Source organism: Apteryx mantelli, chromosome 2 (assembly GCF_036417845.1).
Source record: "Apteryx mantelli isolate bAptMan1 chromosome 2, bAptMan1.hap1, whole genome shotgun sequence".
In the NCBI taxonomy this organism is placed as follows: Eukaryota; Metazoa; Chordata; class Aves; order Apterygiformes; family Apterygidae; genus Apteryx; species Apteryx mantelli.
The window spans coordinates 90,189,435-90,206,286 of record NC_089979.1 but is presented as its reverse complement, the minus strand read 5'-3'; the positions used below and the strand labels follow the sequence as shown (position 1 = coordinate 90,206,286).

The 16,852-nt window shown below is 37.8% G+C and overlaps 1 protein-coding gene across 1 annotated transcript in view; it reads right to left on the bottom strand.

Annotated features, from left to right (window-relative positions):
• The window catches only part of CTNND2 (catenin delta 2), a 723,110-nt gene that overhangs the window by 451,914 nt on the left and 254,344 nt on the right, over positions 1-16,852 (bottom strand). The window contains exon 3 of the mRNA XM_067291004.1: positions 2,076-2,188. Within this exon, the coding sequence (XP_067147105.1) occupies positions 2,076-2,188 (113 nt within the window). The remainder of the gene's footprint in view (positions 1-2,075; positions 2,189-16,852) is intronic.

The window sequence follows — 16,852 nt, the reverse complement described above, 5'->3', positions numbered from 1 at the left end:
TCAAACACAGCTCTGTACTTGGGAAAACAAGAGCTGGACAGAGATAAACAGAGCCATATTAGGCTAGCGGGTTATTTGTATCTGCTGACTACAATAGCAACCATAAGTGCACCGCATTTACAGATATTAAAAAGTTTGTATTAAAAATATGACAGAGATATTGAAATGCAGATGGTTGCTTCAGATGGCACCAGCTTTCCCAAATACTGGGCTGAGAAGAAGATATTGTGCAACCCAAGTCCTTTCAGCTTTCATTCGTTAGCCATAAATCTCTTCATCTGATCTTCCCTGTCCCTTTTCTCCAACACAGTGATCAGTCTCACAGGGAGACTGCCATCATGTTCAGATTCAGATATGGGAGCCATAAATAAACTTCCCAGTAAGAAACATTTATTTTTTTGTGATTTTTTCATTTTTTTCACATGAATGAGAAGAAAACACAATTATTTTTAACCTCAAAAATCTTCTGTTCCTTATGTAAATGTTCACATAATGAAACCTCTTAATATAGTTGAGGACTTAAACTACTTATTTAAAACTATCCTTATCATTTGAAATTTTTAGCCTGAAATCCATTTTTTTAAAGTAGGAATGCAAATAAAATTTAAATGTTAACCTGAACTCACGCAACATTAATTATAAAAAGCCATAGAACAGAATTAATCTTCACTGAACCTGAATCTATAATCTCAAAGGAATTAAGTTTAAAGTGATGTGGGAATGCACTTAAGTCAGAGTATAATACTGTAGTGCCTTGCAAAAAAAGCTACCTAATAAGTGTTTAAATAACTCTAAGCAATATGGTTTCTTTAATGTTAATATAATGTTAACATAATTTTCATATAACTCTAGTTGGTAGGAAAGAATATATAGAATACATTAAGATGCTTTTCTATTTAGGAAATCAATTCTCAATTGATTTATTGTTAAGAATGTTCTTAATTAAGTCAACTTCATGGACAGATTCTGCTGAATTAATGAAAGATTCTTCTGCCTTCTGCCATTTTAACTGAACTCTTACTTTCACCCTTTTTGTTTCATCTTTGGCATTCTACTGAGTAATTATTTCCTACGTATCCTGGAAAATAATCATTTATTTGATTGAGGAGCAGCTTGAATTGCATGAACTAAGGAAGAGTTTATTACAATAGTCACAGATATTTTTGTAGCTTTTCTACTAATACCACACAAAACTTTACTAAGCTTGGCATATCATACTTCATCCTATCTACTAGAAAGATATCACACTTATTGTGAAAAGAGAAGATATGTCCATTCAATGGTGCCTAATTTTTATATAAAGTGACTGCAGAACTGGCTTTCTGCTGAAGTAGTCATGGTATACATTTTTTTCCCCTCTTGATCCTTGAAACTGAAATAATACCATCTTTCATTTATTATGGTCACTTGAGAAAACAAATAAACTACCATCAAAAAGCTCAAAACTACAAAACCTTTACTCCCAAACTGACCAAGAGATCAGCTTCCTTTTTTTACAACAATTTCTTAAAAGAATTCTATCATCATCCAACCAATGTGCCAGAACAATCTAATTTAAGAAAGCAATGTTTAAAAAAGAGGGAGATTCCTTCTATATCATTACATTTTGATGTGAGATCAGCAGCTTTAAGTAATTGTATTATATTGTATATGCAGCTGAAATGATCTCTAAAGCTTTTAATGCTCTGAATGATGGAATGATGAGAAAACAGGTTCACATACTTATCAATACATCTCTGCAAATATGAAGCTAAAAAGTTTTTGGTTGAAAATGGTAGCTGTATTGGTAGTGGAAATGAGAGTTTTGATATTAATCTAATCAGATTACAGCAAGTCAATGAATTGCAGATGTGACTACCATTTTATTAGTGGATAAATCACATACCAGATTGCACAGAAATTAATTTTCTTGTTGAAAAGTTCTGTAAAAAAATTGGGTCAAAATGCAAATTTTCAAACTCTACTAAAATCTCATGCTCCCTTGTGTATAATTTTTTACAAGAAGATGATCAATACAATTTGTTCTCCATGTTAATTCATTACCAGAGAAAAGAAATTAGTAATTTGTACATTACCTAATGCTGCTCATGCTTCCAGTTTCTGATCCAAGCTTACATTTCTCCAGTTGGCTAGCTACAATCTGACGTTCAGCCTCAAGTTCTCGAGTCAGTCTCTCAAACTGCAGTTCCTGAAACAAATGAAACAAATACAACCATTCATCTTAACTTCTCCTGAGATTAAGAAGGAATTTCAGTAGCATACTGTTAGCATATTATCTTATGAGACAAGCTTTTTTGTTTTAACACATTCACAACCCAAATTTTTGTAATAACATCTATTGGTTCATTCATTCTCTCTAATGGTATATGTTTCAGAATAAGGAGTTTACCAGGAATGGAATTTCCAGATACGTTAAACAATTTAGACCCTCATCAAAATCATTCATAGTTCATGTAGGCCTTTCAGCAGCATACAAATGTGCTTTTAACAAGCTGATCTAAGTATACTGCCTCATAAGGAACAATTTGTATTACTTAAAAAACATGTAAAGTTCTGTAGAAGATCATGTGGTGATGAAAGCTTTTGTACTCAAAAATCAATCATCATAGCATAGACTAATTAAATACACTAAACTGAAAGCATATTGTTATGGGCTGCACACGGTTTAATTTCAGCATTTAATGATGTGCAGGAGGGAAACTCTAGCACTTTTTCACAAAAGCTACATTAAAAATCCTGCCACTAATTGTATGTATTTTCTTTTATTCTGTCAAGGAAGCCAAACCAGCCCTATCAGATAAGATTTATCCACAAAGCTCATAAGTGTACTTCCAAAGAGTTTTCCTTTTGATGCACAACAGACTTTTTTTTTTTAAATAAAAAAAGAAAAAAACAAGTTGAGTACAATCCTAGCTATTCCCTAGAGAGCTGCATTTCCCAGGTATGGTATCAGTACTTTTATCAAATACAAAATAAAAACACTTCTAGGGAAGTATGCTTATTGTAAGTTTGCCAAATATTGTTGCCTTTCATTTTAGTCAGAGTTACATTGAACCATTTTCAAACGTACAGGGGAACAGGTCTCTTGCTTCTTTTCTGAAAACATTGTTTTCTGAGTTGCTGGGTATTTTGAAGGCTGAATGAGAAATATTTGGGGAATTCACTTGTTAAATTATTCTTGTGTTCACACAAATGCACCCATTACCTCCCTCTTTTCTTTCTTGAAACTGCTTGTTCCAAGTAGTAACAAACTAACGTAGTACTATTGCTGAAAACATTTATATAAACTTTATAATACCTGTAGCTAGAATGCTGTCTGCTATCTGATAAAATTAAAAAAGCAAAAGTAGCAAAACACCTTGCTTAAGCAGTTGTTCAATTATTCACACAACTGCTTTTCTCTATTTTTTGTAACTGTAACTAATATCCAACTAATTAGAAATGTGAGCAGACAGAAAATATTTTTTAATTATCTCCTGAGACTGATATGTTCCATTAAGACAGCCAGATAAAACTCCTTCCAAAGAAAGGCAAAAGTCCCCAGCTGAGACTCCTTGGCCCTAACTGCCATGCCTATGCCCTTATTCAGTAATGAGAGGTGAACTTGAGTCCTAATTGCCCTGCACAAGAAGACCTCCAGTAATGAGGAGGTGTAGGAGAGAGTCCCTTGATTAACTCTCCAGCAGTGTCTGGCCTAGCAGCAAAACCAGCCATGGAAATGATGTGGTTCCAGCTCTTACCTGCCATAAGTATCACTGAGTATCACTCAGCATTTGACAGAAAGAAAGAAATAAGGGGGTAGGGGAGGATTCAAAAGCCTTCCTCCCATCTGCTACCTAAAACATCTGACCAAGAAGCCAAGGGTAAATGGAGACATTAAATTTCTCCAAGCTCTGAAACTAGGAAAACCATAACTGAGATGGAAGAAAGAAATGGCTGGTGGTTGTTCTACCTAATTCAGTTGGATCATTCCCCTTTCTTTCTAATACTATTGGCACACAATAATTTCTGTCCCACACTAAAAACAGAGGGAACACAAAGAAAAAGACAGTGTATGCTTAAATGGCCACTGACTATTTTACAGAACCTACTTAATTTTGTGTTCATTATTCCAAGTAAGACTACCCAGAACATGAGAAAACCATCAAAAGAAACAAACTGATGAAAAGAGCAAAACAAAATGTAATTTCACTGCCCACTGAATGCTAATAATGCATCAGTAATCACAGTTAATACTGTTCTCTGCACATGTTTTTGTAGTACCAAAAATACCTTTTTTGTTGTTGTCTGTAGATAACAGGATTAAAAATCACCTAATCAAAGTTATTTTAGATATGCCTACTTCACACAGGGTATTTGTGTGCTTACCTAGTAGAATCAATTGTCTGAAAAGCTGAAAAGACTGTTAATCAACTTTCCAAGAGTTATTACTCAAATCCAGGCCTGATTTGGGTAAAATAATACTGTTACTGCAGAAATGATTGTGACACAAATATTACTAAAGTTTTGAAGAACATAAAATCCACGCGGGATAGAATTTGCTACACTAACATGCTTATATCATGTAAGCATGTAAGCACTGAGAAATTCTGAGAGTACAGAATACAAAACAAGCAAAAACAAATAGACCATTAAGTTCACTTTCAAAAAGAAAAAAAAAAGCAAAAGCTTTAACAGCTATTCTGTTCCACAGAACTTTAAAGTTAGTGTGTTCTATCACAACAATGATATTGATACACATTTAGAAGCTCAGCATATTTTTTCATCGGTTCAACTTTACTTCTTGTCCTGGGGGGTGGGGGTGGGGGTGTGTGTAAGCCAGATGTTTTTTTGCTATGGCCTAATAGAAGGCACTTTTTTCTGTCTGCATAATGAGAATATGCAGCTGTCCTCATAACTTTACCAAAAGAGCATAAAAATGAAGGACTCAGGAGCTAACCCCCTTGACTGTCCATACTGTCATTTGTCTTCTCCCAGACAGACAAGGGTAGCTCATCGTGCCCTTTCACCCTAGCAGGTATGCAAGAACCTCATTCCATTTCTGTTTTGCCCATTCTATCCCAGGTCAACTAAATAAAAAATGCCCTCAAACTTATTTTATTGATATACATTTAAATTAAACTTTGTTTTGCCTTTTTCTTTTCTTCTGCTGTCTGTATTTTCTATCTTCTCATATATTTTGTGTGCTTTACCTGCCGTCAGTTTAATCGCTTTGGTTGACTGCTTTCGGGGTACTTCTGCCTTTCCCAGTTGCCACCTTTATCTCATGATTACTTTGTCTGCAGAACAATCTTTTTCTCATGATTCTGGTCTTCAAAATACACTTTTATACTCCTGCCTTTGTCATTTCTATTTCTTTCTTATTTCTTTCTGAGTTCTTATGCATTCCTTTCTTTCTTTCCCTAGCATATTTCATTACTCATCCTCCACTAATCTCTTCCAGTCCCACTATACAAATTGCTACTAAGGCAAATCCCCTAAAATGACAGATTTAAGCAGCCTCTCTTTTTCTCTAGACAGTTGGACCCTTATTGAGGGAACACTTCCCGAGATGTGGAAATTAATGTTTTCTGTTTTGACAGGCTCCACATTATTCAAGTCCTGCTCTGCAGAGATGACTGGAAAGGGAAAGTCTCTCCTCAAGCAAGAAGTAGTGATGTGCTGGATCACTTTAAAAAGAAATCTAGAATAGGTAATCAGTAATGTTATTATTAGTTTGCCTTAATGGCTGCTATTTCTCACCCGTCTTCTTCTGTGAGGTGCCATTCACAAGTTAGAGATGGAAGGAGAGAGAAAGGCAGGGGACTGGGGGAGTAGGGGGAGTTCCACACAGTTTCTTCCCCCAGAACTATCCTTTATGTTAAATCTAACAGAAAAAAAACACATGAATTTTTCCCCCATATGATGGCAAAGGTGCAGGTCCAGAGGGTAGCCTCTGTAATGAGAGAAAAACAGAAGGACTGAAGTAAGAGTTGAGAGAGCCTCCCATCTCTCTGTATCACTAATCTTTAGCAGAAAAAAATTAATAAGCTTCCTTATCTTTGTTTGGGAAGCAGTTAGAATGAGTAATATTTGAATAATTCCATATGTTTAGATTTCAAACAGCTGTCACTGTGCAAGAAGACAGAAATTAGAAATAGTATTTGCTTATATTTCATAAAAATAACCACTGAACTTGACTCCATCATTTGTCCTACTTGTTCTGTTTACAATCATTTTTCACCAGTTCATGCCATGTGTTATCATCACAACCTTACGATATTCATCTGAATCAAGCTAATATGAACATCAAAATTAAAGACAAGTTCCTACTCACTGACTATGCAAATCTGTTGTTAAGACAATTGCACAAGACAATTGCACAATGAAGGACTGCAGAAACTACATTTCAACATCAAAATTAATTTAAGTAATGTCATGTCAAACGCAACTTCATGGATTTCACTGCAAAGGCCACTGATGCCAAAGCAAGTGCACATGCAAAGGCAACGCAAAGTTGAAATGACCAGTCTGACAGTCCTTAGCACTTAACAGCAGGAACCGTGTGGGAGTGTGAAGCTAACAGAAAGAGCAGAGATAATGATGAGAGTAATCCAGAGAAATCGATCAAGACAGCAGCTTGGAAAGGGAGGAGCTTCATGGTAACATCATCAAATTGTTTTAAAGTGCTAAAAAGTGTAGGTGTCTGCTAGGGCCTGAACAATTTATGTTTAAAAATGGTGTTTGTCCACTATTAACCTTTTTAGTAAAGATGTTCATTAGTCCGTAGAGGACAACTGCAGTTTGATATTTGCCCTTTCAGTATATGAGACTTGAAGTTCTTCTACTCTCTGCAGCCACTAAAGCTTCAAGCATTAAGGAGGGCTTGAGTTAGGTCACATGCTTCACAGTGGTCCAGAAACTAAGCAAACCTAATGGAAATCTTCACAGCCTTTAGACAGGTTATGAACTTCTGAACTTAGAGCACTCCAAGTAGCGGGTTTTTGATTAGTTCTGGCTTTATGTCTGCTGTGTGGATTGTATTGACTCATTTGAATGTTGGGAGGATTAAAACAGGCCTAAAAAGATCGGACTGATGTTTAGAGCTGATCCTAGTTTATTCCGTCCTTTACAATCTTGCAGCAATCCTTTTCAATTGCACAGAGATGTGTATTGATGCTGAGCAAAAGACACAGCAAAATTATTAAAAATGGTAAAAGGCAGTAGATAGAAAAAATTGAAATCTGGCTGAACACCCTTGTGGATTTATTGTATTCCCAAGTTTCTTATGGTATATTGTTAAAAGGAAAAAAGCAAGTGTTTAGCTTTTGACTGCAAATATGTCATACGAAATCAAATTGCTGCACTGATGATCATTTGAATCTTCGAATAGAGACAAACAGCAGTACTGAGGTAAGGTTGGGAATCCCTGGTGACATGAATACAGAAAGTCTGATTACAGCTACCAAAAAAATAAGAGTTCTCCTGGATTGAATCCTTTTACAGAAATATCTAAAAAGCATAGAACTTCCTAAAGTGCATAGGCTGTAGAAATGTACAATGTTGGCTCTATCCTCTTTTGGCCTATTAAACAAGAAAAACTGTACCTCAATGTCATGTATGTGCATGTCATGCATATCCAATGACATCATACAGAATCCCATGTAATGCACTTCTATAAACTCTGAATTAAGCCATTACTTAACAGTGGTGTTGGCAACAAATTCCTCTTAACCTGTCATACTGGAAAGCCATGAACATCTATAAATGAGGCACCTATTTCCAGTGGACAACAGCAAAATCTAAAGAAGCTTGATCTGGCAGAAACCCAGGAACAGCATCAGACACAAACTAGAGCTGACAGCCCATTCTGTATCTAGAAGGAAAACAGAATGTCTCGATGCTTTCAAACATGCTAAAAACATCACTAACAATGCCCCAATGAATCTGATACTGAATGTTGTTCAGAAGCTTCAAAATTGGGCTTTAGAATGTACCATCCTATCACTCAAGTTTCTCTGCTTTCTCCATTCTTGGACTGTGTTTTGATTTATACTGTTCTTACCCTTTTTCCCTGAAGCATTTCATTTTTCCCCTTCACTGAATAAAATGAGGGTAAGGGAATAGCTGAGAAAAGATACTAATCAGAGGAGCAGAGAGGTGGCAAATTCAAAAACTTAATGGTGGATATGGTGTTGCAGGATGTTAATGGAAGAAAAAAATCAGAGAGATTAAAAGAAAAGATTTTTTTTTAATAGCTATGACTGTATCTATATGTGTTTTCATCAAGTTGCAGGTGATGCCGCATTGGAGGAAGCGATTCATATGCTGGAGGGCAGGGTTGCCACTCAGAGGGACCTCAAGAAGTAGGAGGAATAGGCCAACAGGAACATCATGAAGTTCAGGAAAAACAAATGGGAAGTCCTGCACATGGGATGGAATAATCCCATGCAACAGTACAGGCTGCAGCCTAACTGTAGGTAGCATCTCTACAGAAAAGTCTCATAGACAAGGAAGTAACTATTCCCCTCTATCTGGTATTCCTGGAGCTGTATCTGGAGTACTGTGCCTGGTTTGGGGTCACCAGTACAAGAGACATGACAAGAGACTGAAGCAAAACCATCAGAAGGCCAGCAAGATGGTTAGAGGGTTGGTGCACATGTACAAGGAGAAGCTGAGGGAATTTGGTTAGCTTAGCCTGGAGAAGAGAAGACCTAGTGAAGACCTAATTGAAGACTTCTGCTACTTAATGGGGGATTATAAAGGTGATAGAACCAGACTCTTGTCAGAGGTATACCACAAAAAGAAAAGGCAACAGTCACAATTTACAATAAGAGAAATTTTGATTGGATATAGTGAAAAGAAAAGCACAGTAAGGGTGGTTAAGCAGTGGAAGAGATTGTCCAGGCAAATTGTGGAATCTCCATTCTTGGAGATTTGGAAACTCGCATGTACATCTGATCAAACATTGAAGTCAGCTCTGCTTGGAGCAGACCTTCAGAAGTCTCTTTTAACCAAGTTTTCCTATGATTCTATGACTAACGAGTTCTAAAAATGATTTCCCCAAGGCTTTATACCAATCTGTATTAGGGATTAGAAGAAAAGAACTAACTGCCCAGCATGGATCAGCCATTATCAAACTCTGATCATCATCCTGCTTACAGAAAGATACTTTTGAGTTGACATAAATGCACTAGCATTTTACTGGCCTGAACCTGTATTTCTCTAGCTTATGCTCTCACCTGATCTGGGGACTTTTGGAATCACATTCTTCTTTAGAAGTTTGGTGCAGCAATTCCCAACCTGAGTTATTATGCATATTGATTATTTAGTAAAGAACAGATGTAGTTGATGGTGTTTAAAAATAAACTATTTCTTCTTTTTCATGTTAGATTATTTCAAAGAAGTCTCTTTTGTGCCTTTAAAAGGTTTTATAGAAACCAGACCCTATTTTATTTTTAATTTTAAGTTTCCGATGAAAATGAAGTCAGAATTACATTCAGTTGCCTATTTCCGTTCTCCAGGCACACTGTCCTGTTCCTCTGTGAGTTATAGGCAAGCTTTGCTCTCTGAAGGCGTACTGCCCAATTGTCTGGACTTCAATTCCTAGGGAAATTGCATTATTTCTTCTCCAGTACAATCACCAAAGTTATTCAAATCATCTCTATTTTTCTGTTACAAATTGCCTTGTCCTTTTCCATCCCATTTTTTCTTCTGTTTTGTATTCAGCTTTAGTCTTTGTTTAGCTCACTCCTTTCTTTTTCTTCTCAGTAGTTTCTGCCTCCCTTGCCAACACTCTCAACGGTTTCTCACAAACCATGATTGCTGTAGTATTCCACTTCCTCCTGTGCAGACTACTTAAGTCCCCAAAGTACTGAAATGTAAGTAAAAACCTCTGTGTTAGGATAGGATTAGAACTACTAAGAACCTTCTAATCTCATACCTTTGCCTCTCCTCCTTTTGAGCAGCAGCATAAGGAGCATACAAGATAAATTGACTTTCTAACTCACAAGCTTTGACTTGCTTTAGAGCTTATTAATTGTAAAGCTCAATGTGGGGGCAAAACAAAATCTCAGAGACAGAGGAGATTCTCCAAGCAGAGTGAAAGAAACAGGGCTGGAGTTTAGTAACAGATCCTCACTCTCCAGTGCTACGTTATCCCAAGCTTGTAATTCCTGTTTACTTCTCAGTCATCCAGGTACAAATCTAAAGGGGGCACGGGGGGGAGGTAATTCCATTTATGGGAGCTGTTTTGGAGTCTGACTTTACTGGTTCAGCAAATCTAGTATACCAGACAGAACTGTGGACTGGTGGCCTTTCAGCTTGAACTTCTCTAAGAGACCAGTATCACTCAGAAGTAGTAAAAGACAAAAACAAAAAAGCCTGATATATATCTGTAGGGTATTTTTGTTTTGAAAAGAGCAAAATTTTCCTGATGCAGCTAGAAGATGCATTATTATGATGTTTAAGGTAACTGCATGGTTTAAAGACCTGTGAAAAGCTCAGAAAGTGAAACAACGGTGTTTCATAAACTGACACACAAAAATGTAGAGAAAACGGAGAAAACTTTTTTGATTCTGATAACACATTTGGTTTCTAGTTTTCCTTTCTTCTCTGATTGTGGTCTGATTTGTGATTGGATGGGCATCACGCCAAGATAGTAGCAGAAGTGTGTGTAAAAAAACCAACACATACAGATACCAATAACAAATAATACTTTCCATGCAGTCATTCTATCATTGTGTTCAGAGATCCAAACTCATCCTGTTCATGGGTTTCTCTGATTCACTAATTATACTAAGTTCTCTCTTCCAGAGTTTTGAAGTTACAGGTCGTCCTAGGCATTGCTTGCAGATGGAGAGCTAGCATTATAATTCATTAGCTTTACTCCTCCCCAGAATAGTCTAAGAAACTAGAGACAACTAGTCCCTTCCTCTTCTGCTTCCACTGGAGAAATCATTCAAGTGAGTAATAAACTCTATTGTTTTTTCTTGCCTCTGAAGAGACTGATCTCTCCATTAGTTCACAGACTGGCAGTGCAGCCTATCCAAGAACAGATTTGATAATTTCCAATTATCTTTGAATTAATCAGGATACAAGATTTGATTATTGCCATGTGTAGCTATTAGAGAGTTAATCATTAATATGTTAGTAAATGGATTCAAAAGTTATATACCAAAGCAAGACAGCTCATTACTTTTTAAGGGCAATTTACTGCATGCAACTTAACTCCTATATGATTTTGTTTTTCTTTTCTTATAGCTAGTACCACATAAGCTTGATTTTTCTTGCAGAATTCAGCTTGCTACACTTAATGAATGTGGCTGGACTTTCAAAGCAATAGAGGATTACAATGAAACTGTAAGGAAATTTAGCATAAATATAAATGCATGGAGGTATGTATACAAAAACATTCTAGTATTCTAGCAGATAGTACACTTATTAGTCGAACAACATATTTCTACTATTAAATATCAAGAAAAAATTAAGATTTCAAACAGCACTGGCCAACAAGTTGAACTCAAGTACTGCAAATCCTCAAGATTTGCACATCTTCTCTCATCGATGGTTCTGTGGCAGTATCAGTTAACTTTGATAACCCAAACTATGCTTTTGAATTATTCTGCTTTTATTACATCTGCCAATAAAAAATAATAATAAAGAAAACTAAGCAAAATAATTAGACAATTAGTTCCTTTTCTGGCTACCCTGCAGATATACTACAGATTAAGGAAATTCCCAACATATTCATATTGTTCCTTGGGAAAGAGAAAAGCAATTAGTAATGAAAATATTAGTTTTTGAAAGTATCATTATGATCTTATTCTCCTGATTTTTTGGTATGAATTGCTTATCTCTAGAACAAAGTAAAAGGTTTTCATAATGAAATTACAGTTTATAAATTATCTGATGGAAATCAAACAGGTAAAGAACATAAGGTTGTAATAACATTTATACTGTGGATGAAGGCAGGGAAATTCTGTGTCATCTAGTGAAAGATAGGACAGGTTATAGAAATAATAAAATAAAAAATGGAAAACAAAGGGGGTGCCAAGAAAGGAACCTAAGCAGTACACATGCATCTGCATGAATGCTGTAAGTCTTACAAATAAGACAGGGTAGCCCTACATGCATAGCCCTAAATGTCATAGGCGTAACACACACATCAGAAACTTTATGTAAGCAGAACAATGAGACATTATACTATGAAAATACAAAATATACAGGAAAATATAAAGTAGGCCAAGCTAGTAGTGGAGTAAAGGTCTATGTCAGAGAGAGCTTTGAATCAAATTAAATGAACAATCTCAATGAGTTAAAAAAAAGCCTTATATGGGTTGAGATTATAGGAATTAATAAAGAAAAATCCAGCATAAAGCCTGCAATACTGGCTGTCCAATCAAGATAGAGACATATGTTGAAAGAGGTTAGACAGGCAGCGAGGGTACAAACTGCAATATTTACGGGAGTCTTCCACTACTCCTACGGTTTGTACAGACTAAAAAAAAGCATGACAGCAAGACATGGCACAGAGACCAAATTTTGGGTACTATGATGGAGTAGCTGCTTAGGACACCCACAAGAAATACAGTCCTTGACTTGGTCTCAAATAGTGCACACAAGATGGTTTAACATCTTGCAGCTGAGGAGTCACTCTTTAACAGTGATCATTTTGTGCTCAGATTCAACATCCTTACAGCAGCCAGAAATCTACCAGTTATGAGCCACATAGAAAGAGTAACTATATAAAAAAAAATCAGAAAGTTGTTTAAAAAACTTAAATGTGGTAGCTATGAGTTAAATTCTCATAGGCAGCACAGAAACTACTCAACAGCACCAAACTGGAAGCACACCGCCAATGCATGTGTGTCAAGAAAAGCTTACTAAATAAGAAAAACAAGTTAGCACAGCTAAACAGGAGGGCAAAAAGGCTCCTTTCAAAAGCTGAAATCAGCTTCAAATGAAGAAAATAAAAGACTATAAATGCTGACAGGTTAAATATAAAAGCACAAGACTGAGTATAACATGGGTTTAAGGGACAAATAGACAAAGGCATCAGAGCTAACAGCAGATCTTTCTTAAATGCACCAGGAGCAAGAAGGCTGCTGGAATGTCTGTAGGGCCACTGGGCGATCAGGATATGAAAAGGTTCATTGAAGAGAAGCTAAATGAATCCTTCAGAAAGGTCTTTGCTGTTTCATAAGAAATTCCCATGCTAAGAATTCACTGAGGGAGTCTTATCTGAGGATCTGTCTACAATTGAACCAACTGTAAAGTAGGTCATAAAACAAATTGACAAAACAGTAACAAATTGGAAGATCAGACGGTATTCACTCAAGAGTTCTAAAGGAACTCAGAAATTATACAGCTTAAAACTGATATAGTACCTGAGAACTGAAAGACATCAAATGCAATGCCAGGGAGATCTGTAAGACTACAGAGCAGCAAGCCAGACATTCATACCAAGCAATTCAACAGAGCATGGAACAGAATCAGTGGACACTGGGATAAATATGAACTACTTATCCAGAAAGTTCTTGTATGGATAAGTACTTTTCAAAATAGGAGATCAAGAGTAGGAATAAATGGTAAATTCTCACAGGTGAAGGTGTCCACCAGTGAAGTTCTGGTTCTGTGTTCAATACTACCCAATATACACATAAATGACTTAAACCAAGGAGTGAACAACATGGTGAAGGTGCATTCGGTCCCATTATCCAGATCATTTATAAAGATATTGAATAGTATCAGACCAAGCACTGGCGCCAGAGGCACTCCATTTATGACTGCCTGCCAGCTTAACTTTGAGCTATTAACCACCACCCTTTGAGCTTGGCAGTTTAGCCAGTTTTCCACCCATCTTGTGTTCATTTGTGTGATAAGCCTGCTTCTGTCTGCACCTTTCCTTTGGACTGGCAGAATCAAGGAGAAAACAACCTGGGCACCCGTCTCCTTTACTTTAACCCTGAAGACTCTGTAGTCATGCTTGATTTTTTTCCAGGTTACACTTTGCAGGATCATTGGTGCCCACATGAAAGAGGAACAGGGGATAGTAGTCTATGGGCTTGATGAGTCTTGGCAGTGTCTCCATGACATGCTGGATTTTGGCTCCAGGCAAGCAGCAAACTTCCTGCGACTCCATGCCAGGTCTGTAGATGGATGCCTCAATTCTCTGCAGAAGGAAGTCCTACTAATACTCACCGCTGCTTCTTCCCCCAATGGTTTTGACCTGTTGAGCTACTGGCCTGATTGTCTCTTCCAAGGGAACTTGTTCGTCCTTCTCTTCTGTTGCCAGGACTCTGCATCTGTTCTTCGGCTGAATTTTTCTAGACGAAGAGAGAGATGCTGTCTTGCCACACATCACAAGCTTCCAGGGTGCCTTGTTCTGTGACTGACGTTCTTTTGCTGTTTAAGTCTTGCTTCTGGTCATTCTGTAGTCTACACCCCAAGCCCTTGCCTCTGCAGTGTCATTGCTGGCATCATATCAGTTTCCTGCTCGCCTCCCTGATGACCTTCCTGCAACTTGGTCACCTCACAGATCAGTGATCCATCAGGGCACATGTCCCACAGGTGAGGTTCCCATCCTGCTCAGCCCAGAGAGAAGCACCAGGCCTGCCCTGCAGCGCCTCACCTGAATGACCACAACCCCCCTCAGGAGCTCTGTCTGGTTGACACCTCTGATATCCTAGGAACAGTCCAGGGGCTACTAATGCCCATAGTCCTATGATGAATCCTGTGTCAAGTCACCACCATTTGGCCACCAGCCTCCCTACCAGGACACAAGCACCAACAATACTGTGCCACTGAATAAGTTCATTATCTGCTAGCTTCTTAAATACTGTGTGAAGTTCTGCTCTTCTCATGTCAGAAATGACATGGCAGAACTGTAAAAGACACAGAGAAGGGCTACAAGGATGATCAAAGGTGTGAAATGGCTTCTGTACAAGGAACAAGAAAGCTAGGATTCTTCAGTCTGGAAAAGAGACAGCTTAAGGAGTATATGATAGAGGTCTACAAAATCCTGCATGGAATGTTCACTAGCTCTTCTGAAACAAGAAGTAGGATATATCAAACAAATACAAGAGCCAGACCTGAAAACAGAGAAGGTGTATCTTCTTCTGTAATAGGCACAGTTTTGATGGTTACTAAGCACATCATAACTTCTCTGGAGCTCTGCAGCTTCTCTGGGTTGTGGAAATCTGAAAACAGGTGGCTTTTGAGTATTAGGGGGAAGTATCACATATGCTTGCCCTGTTCTTACTCTTCCTTTGGCCTATACTTACGGTAACTGCTGGAGACACCCCCTTCCCCCCCACCTCATTTGCACTATTCAGTCTAAGGAAAACAATTATTGGAACAATAGAACTAAACATACTGGACTGGATTTGTGGTCATGGCTTTAAGGGATCAAACAAATAACTGACACTTGCTTCTCTCCAGAAGTAACAAGTCTCACTAAAATAATGGTGCTGCTCCCACAATTACAGGACAGATTCTCAATCCAAAGACTAGTCAGCTGCTACCAAAATGCTGTTCCAGGAAAGAGTCTGTAGGACAGACTGGATAGAACCATCTCTTGCAGCAGGCATATCAGAATTACTGCTATAATTGATTTAGAAAATAACAGATCCATAGGAATCATTAGTATTTTTCACTGAAACGGAAAAAAGAGAGCAAAAATAACAAATGAATCAAATTGTTGAATATCTGCAATCAGAATACGTCACTGAAATTACCATGGAAGTCACTTGAAATTTAAGTCATTCTTACAACAAAATGTAAAGATCAAACTATATCTACTCCCATGTGAGGAATGCAGGAAACTTCTTCTGGCAGTATTGTTAATCCTAACAATTTTGTCTAAAATCTGGTACATATAATGTTTATCATTAAAGCTCCTGGTCCTGAGTGCAAAATGATCGCTTAGGGATCCCAATTCTCTTTTCAAAACAGACTAGTTTTGATATCAAAGTTGCTGAAGAAAGGCAAAGTAAATAAAAGCAAGCCAGAGCATACCGAATTTTAAACTTACTACTTTAAGCTAATTTAATCTAATTTAAGAGGGTTAGCATTGATTTCTAGCCATGGTTTCTGCACTATGGTTTCAAACCATTTCTCTTCTTCCCCTCCTCCCATCATAAAATCTCCCGTCTCTCACTGTAGTGGGAACTTGGCCTCAGTAAAATGCAAGCTCTCTGCTCGCTACACCTGGCAGCCATTGAACGCCACACGCACTCCCTTCTATTACTGCCGCACTGTTACCATGGCAGCATGAGAGGAAACCACTCTGAACTGGTCAGTCAGGGAAGGAAGGCAAACAGTCCTACACCGAAAAGGAGAGAGAGCTCATGCCCAGCCGAGCCTTGCATGGTTAGAGTTTCTCTCAGCCAGCAAATTAGAAAAAGCACAGGAAGGAGAGAAGCTGATGGCACACCCTGAGAGGGAATGAAGGTTATGAGCAGCACCACAGACAGTGTGGGACTCTCCCTTCTTGCCCGATGGGAATAGCTGCTGTTCAAACATACATGATACAACAGCTCAAGTGCCCAGTTTAACAGGTAAATGCAAGCTGACCTCTAACTGCTGGCAAGCACTCAACTCCCTCCCCTCCCAGGGTCTCCCAAGAGCATGCTGTCTGTGATTCTCCATCAAACACATCTTGGATCTCTCCCCAATTAAGGGAGAATAGAGATGTGCACTTGTCATGAATTGAAATGGCATGACAGGGCTTCATTTTTACTTCACAAATCACCAACTCCAAATGCATGGTATCAAACTCTTAGGGGTTTTCAGCATCTCAAAACTGTCTGTTAGGTTTATTTTGTCCAAGCTATAAGATTTGCACATCTGAATGTCTCCAAGACAGAAATGA